The following is an 18,717-nucleotide window of genomic DNA, read 5'->3' as shown; positions in this document are numbered from 1 at the left end:
ATTGTGTCAATTCAAACGATTCGCTTTTCAAATATTTTTCTTTTGAATTAAATTAAATATTTTTGTATATAAAAGACAATTTAGTGACAATAATGCAATAGCTTTAATAAAACTGAATAAATACTTAATTGGTGACCCCGATTTTAAAAAAAAGTTCGTGCCCTTCAAAAGTTACAACTGATAACAACACATCTTGATGCCGAATTTCATCGTAAGGTCTATGAATTGGAACGCAGCTTGGAAGAAAGACATCGTGATATTTTCAAGAAACGTTTTGAGATCATAAATGGAGACTATGAGCCAACTGAAGAAGAATGCAATTATTCGGATGCTGAATATACTCTGGACTATACTCGCGCCATAGATGATTTCCCATTGTCAAGTAATAGAAATCCATCCACATCCCGAGTCGGAGCACAAGCAAGAAAGAAAAACGCCCTCCTGCACAACAACAACCACCACAAATTCAACAGCAGCAGCAACAGCCACCACAGCAGTATCAACAACAACAACATCAGTGCCACAACAATCAACAACAGCAACAAACGGACGTCCCCAGCACCGCCAACGCCGCAGCTACAGCCGACAAACTCGACCAGCGCCACCGACGAGGAGCTATACTTAAGAGAAATTATTATTCATTTATATATAATATTTATTTATTTATTCAGTTAAAAAAATAGTAATAAAAAATTTTGAAATCGCTGCAAGAGACGGCGTGGAGGTGTTTGGCATCGCGGGTCCTCCATTTTTGGTGGTGTTTTTGGTCTGCGCTGGATAGCGTCCGCTTCGTTTTTTTTTTCTCGTTTCGTGCGTGCATTTGTGGGTGCGGCCTGCCGTGTCAGTATAAACTCACCGCGGTTGCATCTCAATCTCGTACTTTTAGTGAAACAAGATGTCTTTTGACAATAAAGACGCAGCAGGCCCATCGAACCCGCAAGTGACCGCCCTCGCCGTACGCGTCCCTCCGTTTTGGCGGCGGAACCCCGAACTGTGGTTCGTGCATTTGGAAGCACAGTTCCAAATGTCCGGCATCACATCGGATGCGACACGTTTCAACTACGCGGTGGTCGGCCTGGACGAAGAGTCCATACTTCTGGTGTCCGACGTGGTGAAGTCGACATCGTACGTGCAGGTCAAGAGCGAGTTGATCAAGCGCCTGTCGGCAAGCGAGTCGGCAAAATTAGACCACTTGCTGGCGGGTTTAACGTTGGGTCATCGAACTCCCAGCCAATTGCTTCGTGAAATGAGGCAATTGGGTGGGAGCAAGATCGGCGACGACCTCATCAAGTCGCTCTGGCTGCGTCGGCTCCCGGAGGGCACCCAGGCGATCCTCGCTTGCGTCTCCGGTTCCTTGGAGGAACTGGCAGCGACGGCCGACCAGGTCCAGGAGGTGTACGTACGCCCAACCTTGGCGGCCGTTCAACCACCGTCGGATGAGGTGGGTGAGTTGAGGCGCGAGATTGCTGCTTTAACAGCCAGTATGGCCGAGATGCGGGCGATGTTGGACGCTCAGCGTTCGGGCGCCAGATCGCGAGCACGCTCACGGTCTGCCACCCGAAAAGGGCGATCAGGTAGCAGGTCGTCAAGACAGTCCACGGACCAAGGGATTTGCTGGTACCACCGCAGATTCGGGGATAAAGCGACAAGATGTACGCTACCGTGTAGATTCTCTCCTACCGCAAAAAACTAGGTCCGCGGGGGGTCTTGGCGGCGGCCACCCAGAACGCAGCGCCACGTCGCCTAACTATTTTCGACCCCCTCAGCAGGCGCAACTACCTCGTCGACACGGGTGCGGAAGTTTCGGTTCTTCCCGTACCCCAGCATCATCAACTTTTCCCTCAACCGCTCAAACTTGCGGCAGCAAATTCCTCCCGCATAAACACGTACGGGTATAGGCAAGTAGACGTGAGTCTTGGCTTGCGTAGGACGTTTTCGTGGCGTTTCATCCTGGCGGATGTCAGCTTCCCCATACTAGGCGCAGACTTCCTGTGTCACTATGGATTGCTGGTGGACTTGCAAAACAAGTCTCTTATAGATTCCACGACCAAACTTAATTCGTCGGGACTTATGGTATCTCACCCAGGCAATAATCTTTCCGTTCTTTTAGAAGACATTACCGACTCTCGTGTTCGGGCACTTCTCCAAAAGTTCAGCCAGATTACTACCAACTGTAGTCTCTCCAAACCAGTGAAGCACAATGTGCAGCACCACATTATCACTACTGGTTCCCCGATCTTCTCGAAGGTGCGTCCTCTACCATCTCAGAAACTGGCAATTGCACGGAAAGAGTTTGAACAACTCGTTCAACAGGGTATCTGCAGGCCCTCAAACAGCTGTTGGTCTTCCCCACTGCATATGGTCCCTAAGCCAAACGGCGAATGGCGCCCATGTGGGGATTACAGAAGGCTAAATGCACAGACTGTTCCTGACCGATATCCAATTCCACTCATCCACGACTTTGCGCATCACCTCGCGAATTGCCGCATCTTTTCGACCTTGGACTTAACCAAGGCTTATCACCAAATCCCAGTAGCTCCTGAAGACATTCCAAAGACGGCAATATGCACACCCTTTGGATTCTTCGAGTTCACCCGAATGACTTTCGGATTGTGCAATGCGGCGCAAACCTTTCAAAGGTTCATTCACTCAGTCCTGCGAAACCTCGAATTCTGTTTCGTATATTTGGAAGATGTTTTGGTCGCTTCTTCCACTGAGTCTGAGCACTTAGCCCATCTCGAGTGCATTTTTCAACGTCTCCTTGAGGCCGGTTTAGTCCTGAACGTTGAGAAATGCAAATTCCTTCAACAACAGGTGAGATTCCTCGGCCATTTCATTTCCCCTGAAGGAATACAGCCCGACCCAGACAAGGTGCAAGCGATATCAAGCTTCCCGCGTCCAAAGACAGTGAGGAAGTTGAGGAGGTTCTTGGGCATGCTAAACTTCTACCGTCGTTTCCTGCCCAAGGCCGCCCATCTCCAGTCCATTTTGAACGCGTACTTGTCTGGCCCCAAAACTAAGGACACACGAGAGATCGTGTGGTCTGAAGAGGCTATCTGCGCGTTTGACAAATCCCGTCAACAACTGGCCGACGCTACACTCTTGGCATTTCCTCTGCAAGATGCACCCCTAGCCGTTTTTGTTGATGCCTCTGACATCGCAGTAGGTGCTGCCCTTCACCAAAAGGTGGACCAAGTTTGGCAGCCGTTGAGCTTCTTCTCGAAGCAGTTGAATCCCGCTCAACGGAACTACAGCACCTACGATCGCGAACTGCTCGCCGCATACCTGTCCATCAAATACTTCCGTTTCTCCCTAGAAGGCAGGCCGTTCACAGTGTTCACGGACCATAAGCCTCTCACGTTCGCTTTGAAACAGAAGCCCGACAAAGCGTCCCCTCGTCAGCTTCGACACCTGAGCTTCATAAGCCAGTTTACGTCGGACATCCAGCACGTGTCCGGGAAGGACAACATTGTTGCTGACGCTTTGTCTCGTGTCTCCGAAGTTAACATCCCCGCCTCACTCGATTTCTCGGCTATTGCCAAGGCGCAAGTGGATGACGCAGCACTTCAGAGCCTCATGTCCAACCCCAAATACAAATTTCGGGAGTTGCCCATCTTCGGCTCAAACCTCTCGCTCTGCTGCGAAGACTCGGAAAAGGGACCTCGGCCATACATTCCGGCCACATTTCGCAAGGAAGTGTTCCACGCAGTTCACGACTTGGCGCACCCCGGCATCAGGACAACAAACCGGTTAGTCACCGGAAAATACTTCTGGCCCTCCATGAACAAGGATATCAATTCCTGGGCCAGAGAGTGCATCGCATGCCAAAAGTGTAAAGTCTCCAGGCATGTTAGGAAAGAAGTGGGCTCATTCCCCCGCACCACCAAGCGTTTCCACACCATACACCTCGACATAATAGGGCCTTTGCGAGACTCGCACGGTTATAAGTATTGCCTCACAATCATCGACAGGTTCACGCGGTGGCCTGAGGCAATACCTCTGAAAGACATTACGGCGCAATCATGTGCTGAAGCCCTCTGTCGAGAGTGGATTCCTCGCTTTGGCGTCCCTGCAGTGGTCATCACTGACCAGGGAATGCAATTTGAGTCCACCCTTTTCTCCGAGTTAGGCAAACTCCTTGGTTTTAAACGCCAGCGGACTACGGCATACCACCCACAATCCAATGGGATGTTGGAACGTTGGCACCGGACGCTGAAAGCCGCCATTATGGCACGCGACGATCCGTCCTGGACGCAAGTCTTGCCTCTCGTCCTACTCGGCCTTCGTACAACCCGCCGAGAGGAATTTGCTGCCAGCCCCGCGGAGCTGGTTTACGGGGAGAACCCGAGACTCCCAAGCGATCCGGTCTTCGACAAGAGATCGGGTCTCACGGAGTCGGGGTTGGTGCGTCTGCTGAGGGACAATCTCCGACGTATCAAGGCGCCACCACCCTCTCGACACTCGTCCATACCTGCTTGTTCGCCCAAGGAACTGGACACATGCACGCATGTGCTAATCAGAACGGATGCCGTCCGGAAGCCGCTGCAGCCTCCATATGAGGGCCCGTACCGCGTTCTCGAGCGGGGAGAACATTTCTTCCAGCTCGAGATCGGTGGTCACAAAAAGGCGGTCTCTTTGTCCAGGCTGAAACCCGTGTGCGCCCCGAGGCAACGTCGTGTCCGCTTTGTGGATTAACGGCGAACGAAGTTCGGGGATCAGTCGTCGAAACCCCTAGGTTTCAACTGGGGGCGGAGTGATGTGGCGCGGCAGGATTCGCGGCATTCGAAATTTATTTCGAATGTTGCGAGTGCCAACGAATAGATGGCGCGGATCTATCCACTTTGCGGATCACGACACGGGAGTGGAGGACCGGCGAGTGTGCCATGAGTTAGGGGCAGAAAAGAAACAAATGAAGGGAGACGTCTTTTCTGCCTCTAACGTTTGAGAAGCAAGAAGGAATTGAGTTCTCAACCATCAACCGGAATGGTCGTTTTGGTTTTGTATTTCATCTTAAATTAAAGAATAATTGTAAATAATGTAAAAAAGATAAGTTCTATGATTGTGTCAATTCAAACGATTCGCTTTTCAAATATTTTTCTTTTGAATTAAATTAAATATTTTTGTATATAAAAGACAATTTAGTGACAATAATGCAATAGCTTTAATAAAACTGAATAAATACTTAACGCCCTTCAGCTCCTCCCACAATTTCCCGAGACGCCCGCACTCCTGTTCTACTGTTCTGTGCCAAGTGCCCTTGGGAGACCCACTCGTAGGCCATCTTGTGAGAATGAGTTCCACTGATGGTGTAGCCACTTCTGTCTTCCGATTACAACGCGAACGGCCTGTGCGCCGACCAAGTGCTCCGTCTCAGATTGGCTTCCTAGATATACAAATTGATCGAAGTGTAGCGGGTGCATTAAAACCGCTTCGTTTCTCTGCCGGTGTTCCTCAAGGAAGCGCCCTTTCGCAGCTCCTCCACCCTGAATGAAATGATTTCGAGCAACTTGTCCAAAAGTGGAATGATCGCCTCATGCAACACAGTCTCAGATTGAATCTGAATAAAACTGACTTTTTGATGACCGCTCTCCATGAAACAGGCACTACCACTGCCAATAGCAGTGAGCTGCCTAGAACGGAGCGATTTAAATATCTCAGGTCAACTCTATTAGCTAATCAACTCCGTTATAAAATTGCTTCACGCATTAGCGCAACCTGGATGAAGTAGCGGTCTACAACTAGTGCTCCTTGTGATCGACGTATCAACGAACGTTTTAGACCGCTTGAATCCCGCTTTCGAGCTGGCCTGACTGAACGTATGCTCCCCACGCCCAAGGACCTTATAGGGGCCCACGTATGGTGGCTGAACCGACTTCTGGATGGCATAAGTCCTGACGAGGATATGAGTACAAACTTCGATTTCCCTAGGGGTATGGCTGTCACAATTGGGGAGATGGCTTTAATTTGGAAACAGTCTCTCATGGTAGACGTAAAAATCTCTTCTGTCGGGGACCAGGTCGCCGAGGAGTGGTAGATTCTCCCAGTATACTAGCTCAATAGGACTGGAAGCTGGAAGCTGTACGGAGGCCAAGCAGAACGAAACCCAAGCTCTGGAACCAGGACGACTAGTCACTCTCCATAATGGCTGCCCTCAACGTCCAATGCCAACGTTCTTGCATCCCATTGGACTGCGAAGGGATGCTTTCCGAGCTCCGAGAAGAGAGTAGATTCAAATTGCATTTACTGTTCTGTGATGATTACGGCGGGAACACCAGAGCGCGGAATCCACAGAGATCGACAGAGCGCCTCAGCACATGACTATCTTCTTATGTCCTCCAGAGGTATTACCCCAGGACACCGCGTAAACCGATAATTGATCGAGACGCAATACTCCCGTTGAGTGGAGTTCAACTGTTTTGAGAAGAAACCCAACCGTTATCAGCGTTGATTCATCCTCTGGTGAAGAGCAACGTTTACTGCGACGTCTGAGGCATCGACCAACACGACTGGAGGTGAATCACGTTGAGGGAATGCCAAAGACCACACAACCTCCCGCGAATCCTTGATCCTAAGAGCAGACAGGATGGTGTTAAATAATATCTGATGATGAACCACTTTGGGAAAGAAATGACAGTGGAAGTTTACCATGCCCAAAAACCTTCTAAGGTGTTCAACCGTCTTTGGCCCTGAGGTGCTGAAATGGCCTAGAAATTTCACATGCTGCAGGCGAAATTTGCGTTTGTCAACGATGAGAATTAGGTCCTTGTCAAATCCTTGCAAATGCTCGGACTGGGTAGAAGTTACGACTAACTAGTTTGTTAAATTCTTTCCATGCAACATTGAGGTTCTGGGGTGGTAGAGAATGCAACTTCGAGAAGATTGAGGAACCAATACTGTTTATGTAGTGATGCGGTACTGGATATCATGCTTAAAGAAATTCCACCTTCGGCAGTAATGTTGCAGTATTTTTCGAGGTGTGCACCAATACATGGGCCGCCTGCATCCCCAAAAATAAATGATGAAAAAACTGTTATTGTTCGGGCAGGTTGAAAATAGCCGCAAGTGACGAAATCTTTTGAAAAACTTTAAACGCTCGTATCTCCGTTAATATTGAGAATTTAGAGAAAAGGAGCTTAATTCGTGATCACTTGTATGGAGGAAAGTTAGACCTTTCAAATGGCATATAGATTAGAGGGTCTAGGAGTCGGGAAAATTGCCGGAAAGTGGCGGAGTCTTTCGAAAAACTTTAAACACTCGTATCTCAAACGACAGCTGGATCATATAAGCGGTCGCAGCTACCCAACGTTGCCAGAAGTGTAGAACGCAACACGAAGGCAAATGTAAGCGACCATCAGATGGTAATCCTTTTCGAGGCGGATGTGAGCTCCTTCTCTTGGCACACACATCCAGGAGGCAACTCCAAAACTTAATCCAGGGGGGGTTGGGTATGCAATACGAACTCTGTACAAGTAGAATTATCCTGCGTGATAATACCCTTACATAGGAATTCTACGAAGCCTTTTATATCTCAAGTGCCGAGCATCTGGTTTCTGACTTGTTTTTGAAGATGCAGAGCATTGTTTGCAATGGAATTGGTTATGCCTTTAGGGTTCTAAACCCCATTCTTCTGTCGCCGGTAGCAAAACATATTAGTTTTGTAGAATCGTTGTGGCTTTCAGCGGAATTACTCGTATGAGCTGGCCTGAATGGCCGATCGTCGTTCTTAGCTTGGTTCACCTTTCACACCTTATAGAAATGGTTTAGTTGTTTAGGGTTTGCTGAATACTTCTTCTTCTTTCTTTTTCTTCAACCTTCGTCCCGTTCACAAGCGGGGTCGGCTCGTCGTGATCGGTTTCGCCATTTGGCTCCATCGAATGCCTGATCTGGGTCCAATCTCGAGGCTTTCAAATCCCCATCCAGCGTATCAAGCCACCGTTGCTTAGGTCTGCCTTTTGGTCGTTTACCATCGACTTCGATGTTCAGACCAATCTTGGCAAGTGAATTCTCGTTTGCACGAATTGCGTGACCATACCATCGAAGACGCCTCTCTCGCAACTTTTCCACGATCGGTGCAACCCCATAACGATCGCGGATATCCTCATTTCGGATGTGATCTAAACATGTGACGCCACTAGTCCAACGTAGCATCTTCGTCTTCATTACCGCAAGACGCCGTTCATTGTCTTTTATGGTCGGCCAACACTTTGCTGAGTGCTGAAAAATGGAAAATACAGAGTGAGGCTTAAGGGTGAAATTTTAAAATTTTGACACTAATTTTTATACAAAAGTAACCCATTCTCAGCCTGTTGAACACAACTAATAAAGCTAGATTACTTTTATAAAAAAAAAATAGCAGCTTTTCCCTCTGGGCGCTCAGCAACATTGACAAACATACGATAAAACCTTGCAATCACAATTTTATTTACTATCAGCTTGTGGTAGTGCTACCACGTTTAATGTTAGCTAAATAGAATGATAAACAGCCTGAACTGGTGCTGGCAGTTTCACAAATTGACAAAGTAACGAGAGGCTCTTTACTCAAAGGTTATCAATTCAAAATAAAGCCTTCATGCATAGCTCCAATGTCCATGTGTACTTATGGTTGAACAAATAGAGCACAGCTGCCTATGGAAACGGAGTTTAACGGACCTGCTTTATTGAAATAACCGCAAACATTTACTGATTTTTTTTCATTATTCCTTTGATATTATCCGGACGACTATTAATAAATCTAAAAATGGAGGTGAAGATTATGTTTGTGATAGCTAATTCTAATAAGGTTTTATCAGTCTAGCTTAATTGATTTTCAGAACTTAATTTTGATAGACAGTTGTAATGACAATATTTGTTTTGTTGATGATCAAAAGACCATCCCAAGAGGCCGGAGACGAGCAAGAGAGAAGAGCCATTCCAAAAACCTAAAAGGATAGCAAAATTGACCATGAAGGTCCACCCACAAATCTTGAAGCTCATTCGTACTAGCCAGGCTCGGGAATGCGGGGTCGAGGCGGTCCTCTGAGCACGTCGATCCCTTACGTGTCATTGGTAACATTCAGGTGTCTCTTCCGCACCAAATCCTGAAAAATATGTCAAACACGGAGATTCACACGAACCTAACGCGAGCTAAAGAGCTTAATTTGGAAATAAAAGAAATAAGAGAAACAACCGCACGCGTGGAGCCGTAAAACTCTAGACCCGAGTGTGACGATCGAAAAGGAGGATCCACGACGGGTCACACTCTCAATCTGTGTTTCCCCTGCCTCAGATATTTTGTGAGGCGCGGCCTCTAAGGTTCCGACCCTACCTTGACATCCTCAGGCTATTATTTTGGAGAATTAAAGAGAGTTCTACCGAATTAAGGAGTGAGAAAGGGAAAAAGGTAATCTTTAAGAAAACTCAAGACTCTGTTCACTGTTGCCTGTTACTTGTATATAAAGAAAGAGAAAGAGATTCCACTTCTCAAGTTTTGGCTTTCGGTGTTTTCCATATCTCGTCTAAAGATAACTATTTTTACCACAAATAATATATTTCTCTCTCACGATCTGTATATCCTTCCTTCAAAAAATGAACACCTGCATTCGGTCTTTTAATTGTTTCCTTTGTTTTCCGCTCCTTTGGTTTAACTACAATATTCACTTTAAATTAATGAATTTAATTAAATTTCACTATTTTTTCCACACAATATAATTATCTTTGTTATTAAATTTATCCGTTGAAATTCTTGCTGCAAACTGCTTAACATTTTCTTTTCCGAAGTCCAAAACCGATCTCCTAATCCATATTCCGCTTATCAGTTGCCTCTCGAATCAGCCGGCCCCAGTTGAGTTCTTTATGGATTTCATAGATGACAGCGTCGAACTTCGAATTCAAGTCGGTTCAACGGAAAATCAATTCACATTTTTGCATGGCCAAATCCATACATATTCGTTCTAACCCAGGTAAACTGATGCGCTTATGTGAATTAAAAAATACGTAACCGGAGCTAATTAAAGTACCAACAAAAAAGAGGTCAAATTTACGTTTTCCCCGGTCAAGGTTCGATGACAGTCAAGAATTGTTAGTAAATGTAAATTGAAATTTGTTCAAAAAATGAAATGGAATTTTTAAACTTAAGGGAAAGCGACCAGTTGTTGGGTTTTTGGATGAATCCTGGATGGATGTTGAATCAAAAGGAAGATCAGGATAGGAATTATCCAATTAAGAGGGGTAATTGGAAAAGTGAAGGAGTGTTATAATGAAAAGAAAACAAAAGAAAAAGAATACACCCACTTCTATCGGATGAAACTTAGCAAAGGGGAACGGCCTACTGACCATATTGCAAAGTCGCGGCCCTTCTTATTACTAATAATTAAATACATATCGTAGATGGTATTCAGACTTAACGATTTTTTAAAAATATATTTTTATTCTCAAGCGAAAGATTATGACCACAGGATCTTTTTTTAAGGTTTTGTGTAAAACAAAACCTTATTAAAATCGATTCAATGTCTGTCTGTCTGTCTGTCTGTCACACGCATTTTTCTCCAAAACGGCTAAATCGATCCGAACGAAATTTGGTGGACAGATGGGAACTATGAAATCCCACGCATACAGTGAGTGGCATAAATTTCGGTGGAGTTTAAAGGGGGGCTCCCCATACATGCAAAGGGGGGATTCAAAAATTTTTTTCACCGGATATAGTTGTGTAGGGTATCAAATGAAAGATCTTGATTTGTTCTTTTCGAGACTGACATTAGTTTTGGCATAAATTGCAAAGTGCGTGAGTAAGGAGTCAAAATGTACGCACTTGAAGTGAGACAGGACTCGTTTTCGGAAACTATCTAACCTAAAAATCAGATAAAAATCAGGGTGGTGTGCCTAGATGAAATCTAGGCCTCAAAATATGTCCCATTCCGATATCTGCTCAAATAAACTTACCAATAGTATATTATTACTTTTTAGAAGTTTACTGAAAAACCCCCCTTAAATTCATCCTAGGACTTCTGAATTTGGTACCAGCTATTTCGCGCGAGTTTACTGCTTCCAAAGCCATGCAAATCAGATGCTGATGCTGTCATAATTACCCGGAATAATTGACATTCGCGTGGAATATTAAAGTCGTATTTATGAAGAATCTATTTATCTGCAGCCCTTTTTAAGGTTTTGTGTAAAACACTTATGTGAAATCTAATCTTCGAGAGATGTCCCAGTCCGGTATCTGTTCAAATAAATTTACTAATAGTATATTATAGTAAGTATAATAAGTATATTATATTAAGCTCATCCTAAGTGTACCAAATTTTGCACCGGCATAGAGGGCAGTCTCGTGTATACACATGCCAAATTCCATGAAAATCCAACTATTAGTGTCAAAGTTATAGAAGTTCAAACTTATCAATTTCGTGCTGACGTCATAATTAGCGAGAAAAATTGAAATTCGAGTGAAATATTAAAATTCCATTCAAGAAGAATCTAATTCTCCCTAGCCCTTTTTAAGGTTTTGTGTAAACACAAAACCTTATTAAAATCGGTTCACTGTCTGTCTGTCTGTCTTTTTTTTTTTTTTTTTGGTTTGTTGAGGAGGTGGAAATTTTCAAAAGACACTGGTCTGGACATACCAGCGTGTGGGATTTTTACCCACTAAAACCACCCCCGACTCCCTCCCTGCCCCGCGGAACCACCATAAGGTATTACATCACGGGGCGGAGTCAGCTCACTCTAGCTTAATCCCATTTCTTCTATACGCGGCGCACGTGACCGCCCCTTTTTCCTTTCCTCTGCCTTTCGCAATTTATCTTGAATAGATGCGATCATGGAGTTGACCGCATCCCAATTCTCTTGATTTGCTAGCATTTTCGGCACCAGATTTTCTGGTACCAGCACCCCTCCTAAAGTCTCCTCTAGATTTCTCCTTTCTTCCACAAATCTCGGACAGTGCAAGAATACATGCTCTGGGTCCTCTGAGACTCCCTCACAATTTACAGTCGGGTGAGGTCTCTAATTTAAACCTGTAAAGGTATTGGAGATATCCTCCATGTCCCGTGAGAAACTAGGTGAGATTATAATTAATCTCACCGTGTCGTCTCTCCAACCACTCCTTGATGGCAGGAATGAGCCTGTGAGTCCACCGACTCTTTCCCAAGCGTTCCCACCGCTCTTGCCATCTATTTATGGATTTCTCCCTCTCAGCATTCTTCATCTGCGATAAGGAAAAGATTGGCTGAAGGCAGAGCATACCCTCAGAGCTGCCCTCCTATAAACTGCATTCAGTTTGCTAGTGTTAACTTGCATCCGCAATGCCTCGCTCCAAACTGTGGTCGCATAGAGCATGATTGAGGTCACCATCCTGGCTATAAGCAACCTAGAGGTATGCCGTGGCCCTCCCACGTTCGGCATCATCCTCGCCAGGGCCATACTGGCAGTGGATGATTTATCACAAACATACTGTACGTGTTGCTTATAGCTGAGCTTCCTGTCTATCACCACCCCCAAGTATTTGATGGTCGGCTTTGAAGTGATGATATGATTCCCGATTCTAACACAGGCGCAGTTTCTCTTCCGGCGTTTCGTGATGAGGACCGCTTCTGTTTTTTCCTCCGCAAGCGTCAAACCCGAGCTCTCCAACCAGCATTTGACAGCACTGATTGCCTCGCTTGAATATAACTCAGCATCTTCAAGATGCTTTGCAACAGCAACCAGTGCTATGTCGTCAGCGTAACCCACCACTGTGGCTTCCTCCGGAAGGGGAAAATTAAGTACATCGTTGTACATGATGTTCCACAGTAGTGGGCCCAATACGGAGCCCTGTGGGACACCGGCGGAAACAACGTACTCCTGCGCTCCGTCATCAGTGTCATACCATAGCCTCCTTTCAGTTAAGTAACTATCGACGATAGCAGCGAGATAGGCGGGAATACCAATCTTCGCTAGGGATTTGCGTATTAGATTCCAATTGGCCGAATTGAATGCATTTTTCACGTCCAGAGTTACTACCACGCAATATTTGCTGGTACTACCCTTTCCGTGAATTGCATCTTCGGCCAAACCAGTAACCAATTTGATGGCATCAATGGTTGATCTGGCTTTTCGGAACCCATACTGCCGATCTGAAAGGCCGCCTTGGCCCTCAACAACCGGGAGTAATCTATTATAGATTACCCGCTCTAGAATTTTCCCCACCGTGTCCAAAAGACATATGGGCCGGTATGACGATGGTTCACCTGGAGGTTTACCAATCTTAGGCAGAAGTACCAACTTCTGTCGCTTCCAAGCCGCCGGAAATATTCCTTCGGACATGCACGCTTCGAACAGCTCAGCGAACATGTCCGGCCTGGATTTCACGGCAAGCTTAAGGGCCTTATTCGGCACTCCGTCCAGGCCCGGCGCTTTATTGTCTCCTATTCTGCCACAGATCTCCAGCAGCTCGTCTCTGGTGACTGGAGGAATTGCCGTCACATTCAGAGGTGGCCGGAATATGTCGGTGCTCTCCTCTTGCTGGGGGAATAACCCCTGTATGATTTTCAGCAAGAGGGTGGGACACGTGATCTGCGGAGAGGAGCGGCCTCTGAATCGTCCCATCACTATTCTATAAGCACTCCCCCACGGGTTGATGTCCGCTTCTGAGCAGAGCTCCTTAAAGCATTTTGTCTTGCTTCGGTGGATGGCGAGCTTGAGGGTTTTACGGGCTGCCTTATAGGCGCACTCTTTCTGCCCCTGATCGACTCTACCTACCGCCCTCTGAGCCGCTCTTCTGGCTCGGTGGCAGGCTGATCGAAGACCGGTCAGTTCATCATTCCACCAGTAGTTTGGTCTTCTACTGGGGAATGAGCACCTCCTAGGCATAGACGCGTCACATGCTTTGGCGATGCATTGAGCCAGATGGACGGCTCTTTCCGTAGAGGCGCCTGCTTTATCAGGTTGATCTAACCACACCTCTAAGAGGCTCTGCTCATCCAAAGATTTTGCAGACCAGCCTGAAACCTTTTTCGGTTTTGGGCATGATAGCTCTTTGCCCTGTGGCTCGACACATGTCTCAAAGAAGATTGCCTGGTGATCGCTGTGGGTGTAGCGTTCGCTGACGCACCAGGACATACCACGCGCCAGCGCAGGGCTGATAAAGGTCAGGTCTACAACCGAGCCTGACCCCCCTTTCTGAAAGGTGTTTACGGCACCTTCGTTAGCCAAAACCATGTCCAGCTGCGCAAAAGCCTCTAATTCTGTCTGTCTGTCTGTCTGTCCGCCTGTCTGTCTGTCTATCTGTCTGTCTGTCTGTCCGTCACACGCATTTTTCTCGGAGAAGGTTATAGCAATTGACACAAAATTTGGTAGAAAGGTGGGAACTGTGGACGCTCACGCATATAGTGAATTACATCCTTTTACGTCGAATTTAAGGGGGGGTCCCCATACATGCAAAAGGGAGGTGCAACATTTTTTTTCATCAAATATGGTCATGTGGACTATCAAATGAAAGGTCTCGATTAGTACTTTTCAAAGCCGATCTTAGTTTTGACATTCGTTGGAAGGGTGGGGAGCGCGGGGGGTTGAAATTGATCACTTCTTTAAGGAGGCCATTCTCAGAAACTACCAAACCGAAAAATCTGAAAAAAATCAGGAGGCTGCCACTATATGGTGCCTGGGCTCCGAAATACCTTCTATGCCGATGTCTGTTTAAATAAAGTTAATAATAGTATATTACTACAATTTTTTGTAATTGGTTAGAAAATCCCCTTAAGTTCATCCTAGTACCATGAAATTTTGCAGTGATATAGGCTATAATATGGAGCATGATCTTACCAAGTTTGGTGGAAATCGCACTATTACTAACAAAGTTATAATACCTCAAATTTGTTGCTTCTTTGAAAATTGAAGACTATGAATGTCAATATCACCCGACAGTGGATACTCCCACATAATATATGGATGTATTACGTGCTACGTACTAAGAAATACACAAAACCTTTCGTACCTGAAGCGTCCAGCTTCCGGTTTCCCGACTTGTTTATATTTGATGTTGGTTAAATTGTTGGCATTTGCTAATAATATTAAACTCAGGGTGTGTGGCGTATGAGGTTGACCATTATCAACACAGGGCTTTCCATCAAATGATTTATTTAAATCGCTTTCTAGAAAATAGAGGGCAATGGAATTTTTAGCTCTATTACACGGAGGTGTCGTGCACTCGTCGCTCCTCACATCTTTTTCTTTTTGTTCAGCCATCAGTTTGCAAGCGGGGTCGGTCTGTGGTGATCGGTTTCGTCATTTTATTTTATCAAATGCCTGATCAGGATGTAATCTTGAGACCTTTAAATCCCCATCCAGCATATCAAGCCACCATTGTTTTGGCCGGCTTTTTGGTTGCTTACCATTACTTTCGATGTTCTCACCAATATTGGTTGTTGAATTCTCGTTAGTGTGAATTATGTGACCATACCATCGAAAACGCCTCTCTTGCAGTTTTTCCACGATTGGTGCAAACCCGTTCGATCGCGGATATTCTCATTTCAGACGTAATCAAAACGTGTCACGCCACCAGTGCAATGCAACATCTTCGTCCCCATTACCGCAAGACGCCGTTCATTGTCCTTTATAGTCGGCCAACACTCAGAACTATAGAGAGCGGCAGACGAACGACATTGCAGTAAATTTTAGATTTGAGACGTGCGCTGATACGTCGATCACAAAGAACACCAGTTGGGGAATGCCAGTTCATCCAGGATATTTAAATCGCTGAGTTCTGGCAATGGCAGTAACCTGCCCTTCGAGATATTTAAATCGCTCAGTTCTGGCAATGGTGAACTGAGCGATTTCAATATCTCGGGTCAATGCTATAAGCCAATGGAGAACTACGTTATGCTCCTCACATAGGGAAACACAAAACCTTTTATACCTGAAGCGTCAAGCTTCCGGTTTCCCGACTTGTCTTTTATTTATGTACAAAATTTGGAAACAACAACAAACTTACCTGCAATTCAAAGTGTGTGATTATCAATTGAATTGTTTAAGAAAAACAATGAAAAAGATATAAATATCCAAAACATCTCTTTGATAATAGATAAATTACAGATAAACACATGTAAACCCTAAATATACATAAACAATTACATACATATGTATGTGAAACGCGAATCACTACAAAAACACAAATAATGGATAACTTCCCATAAACTTTTTCAAAGAAAGACTGATAAAGCTGTGAATAAACGCCATCGATTAATCTTAGGACAGCTCAATGCAAACGATTGGATGGTAAACAATTTAGGAAAAACCAATAAACACTTAAGCGATATATACTTGGGGACTTCAGATTGGCACAATAGACCAATAGCTCCAGCTAAAAACATGACACCATATCCAAGAAAACGTCAAAAGTATCTTTCTTAAAATACCAATGAAACTAGTAATCTCTTACCTTTTTATTGGACCAGGCGATTCGCCAACTGCTCTTATTGACTGTCTTAATTGTTTATGGAACGTTTCGAAGAATGAATCTTTACGTGGTAAATGACCCAATGGTATATCCGAAGATGCTGGACTTTCTTTTGGCATTTCATCAACTTGAACTTTAACTAGACCATTTTGTATTTGTGGTGGACGTTGTTCGATCTCTGGCAAAAGTTTAGTCCATGCATTCTCGTTTACGTTTTCTGTCTTGTCTACAATCATTTTGATTTTGTTTAAATAATTTTAATACACTGAACGAAATAATGATTGCAGATTATAGATAGATTGATTTAAATTAAGATGATTCCACCACTATATCACACGTTGTAAGAGCATTAAACTGAAAGTAGGGAAAAGAAAAGAAAATTGTTAGCAACACTTAAAGATTGTTAAAAAATCATTTAATTTTTTGGGTAACATTTCTAGATAAAATAATGGCAAGTTAAATCAATCTTTCACAATAACCCTTTTGTTCCTTCGCCCTGTTGTTACGTATCTTTTCCCAAATTTTCAACTTTGAAAAGCTTTAGGGAAACGTGACAAGACAATACCTCGTCAACCCAAAAAACGACGTCCAGATAAACACTCCAGACGCTAATATAAAATCAGGAAGGCTTCTCCTAGCTTATTGCTAATAGCGCCCAACGTGGGCGTGAAGATTTTCTTCTTTTTCTTCAGCCTTTGTCCCGTTCGCAAGCGGGGTCGGCTCGTCGTGATCGGTTTCGCCATTTGGCTCTATCGAATGCCTGATCTGGGTGCAATTTCGAGGCTTTCAAATCCCCATCCAGCGTATCAAGCCACCGTTGCTTAGGTCTGCCTTTTGGTCGTTTACCATCGACTTCGATGTTCAGACCAAACTTGGCAAGTGAATTCTCGTTTGCACGAATTGCATGACCATACCATCGAAGACGCCTCTCTCGCAACTTTTCCACGATCGGTGCAACCCCATAACGATCGTGGATATCCTCATTTCGGATGTGATCTAAACATGTGACGCCACTAGTCCAACGTAGCATCTTCGTCTCCATTACCGCAAGACGCCGTTCATTGTCTTTTATGGTCGGCCAACACTCAGAACCATAGAGAGCGACTGGACGGACGACATTGCGGTAAATTTTAGATTCGAGACGTTCGTTGATACGTCGATCACAAAGGACACCAGTTGTAGAACGCCACTTCATCCAGATTGCGTTAATGCTTGAAGCAATTTCATAACGCAGTTCTCCATTGGCTGATAGCGTTGACCCGAGGTATTTAAATCGCTCAGTTCTGGGCAGATCACTGCCGCTGACAGTGATTGTGCCTGTTTCATGGGGATCGGTCGTCAAAAATTCAGTTTTGTTTAAATTCAATCTGAGACCGTGTTGCATGAGGCGATCATTCCATTTTTGAACAAGTTGCTCGAGATCATTTTTGCTATCAGATGCTAGGAAAACATCATCTGCATAAAGCAGTGTGTAGGGCGCTGGACGTTGGATATCCCGTGTGACGGTGTCCATAACAAGGACAAAGAGGAGTGGTGAGAGGGCGCTTCCTTGATGAACACCAACAGAGACACGAAGCGGTTTTGATACACCCGCCATACTTCGAACTTTACTTTTCGGATCGTGGTAGAGCAATTGAACCCAGCGCACGAGTTCTTCTGGCACGAAGTGTTGTCGTAAAGCATACCAGATAAGTTCGTATGGTACACGGTCAAACACTTTCTCTAGATCCAGAAAGGCAATGTAAAGAGGGCGATGCTTCTCACGGTGTTTCTCCATGAGTAACCGCGCAGCGTGTATTGCGTCAGTAGTTCCGCAGTTCTTGACAAATCCGGCTTGATTCACGGTTATTTCAACGATTTCGCGAATACGGTTGTCAAGAATGCGTTCAAAAATCTTCATGGTATGGGAAAGTAACCGGATCGGACGGTAATTTGAACATTCTGCTGGGCTACCTTTCTTTTTCCATATTGGAACAGTGGTACTTTCTTGCCAGTCAGATAGTGTTCTTCCTTCCTGGGTTCCTTCCTTCCTTCCTAACCGGGTTAAAGAATTCACTGAGCCACAGTGTTGGGTCCCAGCTCTTCGCTTTCCAAAGCTCAGATGCGATGTCGTCAGGTCCTGTTGCTTTCCCCGATTTCATTTGTTTTATTGCCTCCTCGACTTCAGTTGTGCTGACTGGTGGAACTGCTCCAAATGTCGGCAATGATTGTGGAAGTGGAGGATGAGCAAATTCTTCAGTTGAAATCTGCTCGAAATATTCTCGCCATCTATCCGTTGCGGCTCGACGGTTGGTAAGCAAAGTACCGTTTTT

At 45.1% G+C, this 18,717-nt stretch overlaps 1 protein-coding gene across 1 annotated transcript in view; it reads right to left on the bottom strand.

Moving 5' to 3' along the window:
* Positions 1-18,717, bottom strand: part of LOC119658632 (G protein-activated inward rectifier potassium channel 3) — a 263,585-nt gene that overhangs the window by 160,070 nt on the left and 84,798 nt on the right. Inside the window, exon 2 of the mRNA XM_038066146.1 lies at positions 16,388-16,759. Coding sequence (XP_037922074.1) covers positions 16,388-16,641 — 254 coding nt within the window. The 5' untranslated portion in view covers positions 16,642-16,759. The remainder of the gene's footprint in view (positions 1-16,387; positions 16,760-18,717) is intronic.

This window comes from Hermetia illucens, chromosome 6 (assembly GCF_905115235.1).
Source record: "Hermetia illucens chromosome 6, iHerIll2.2.curated.20191125, whole genome shotgun sequence".
Taxonomy (NCBI): Eukaryota; Metazoa; Arthropoda; class Insecta; order Diptera; family Stratiomyidae; genus Hermetia; species Hermetia illucens.
The sequence above is the reverse complement of the archived record's forward strand: the minus strand, read 5'-3'. Positions and strand labels throughout refer to the sequence as shown.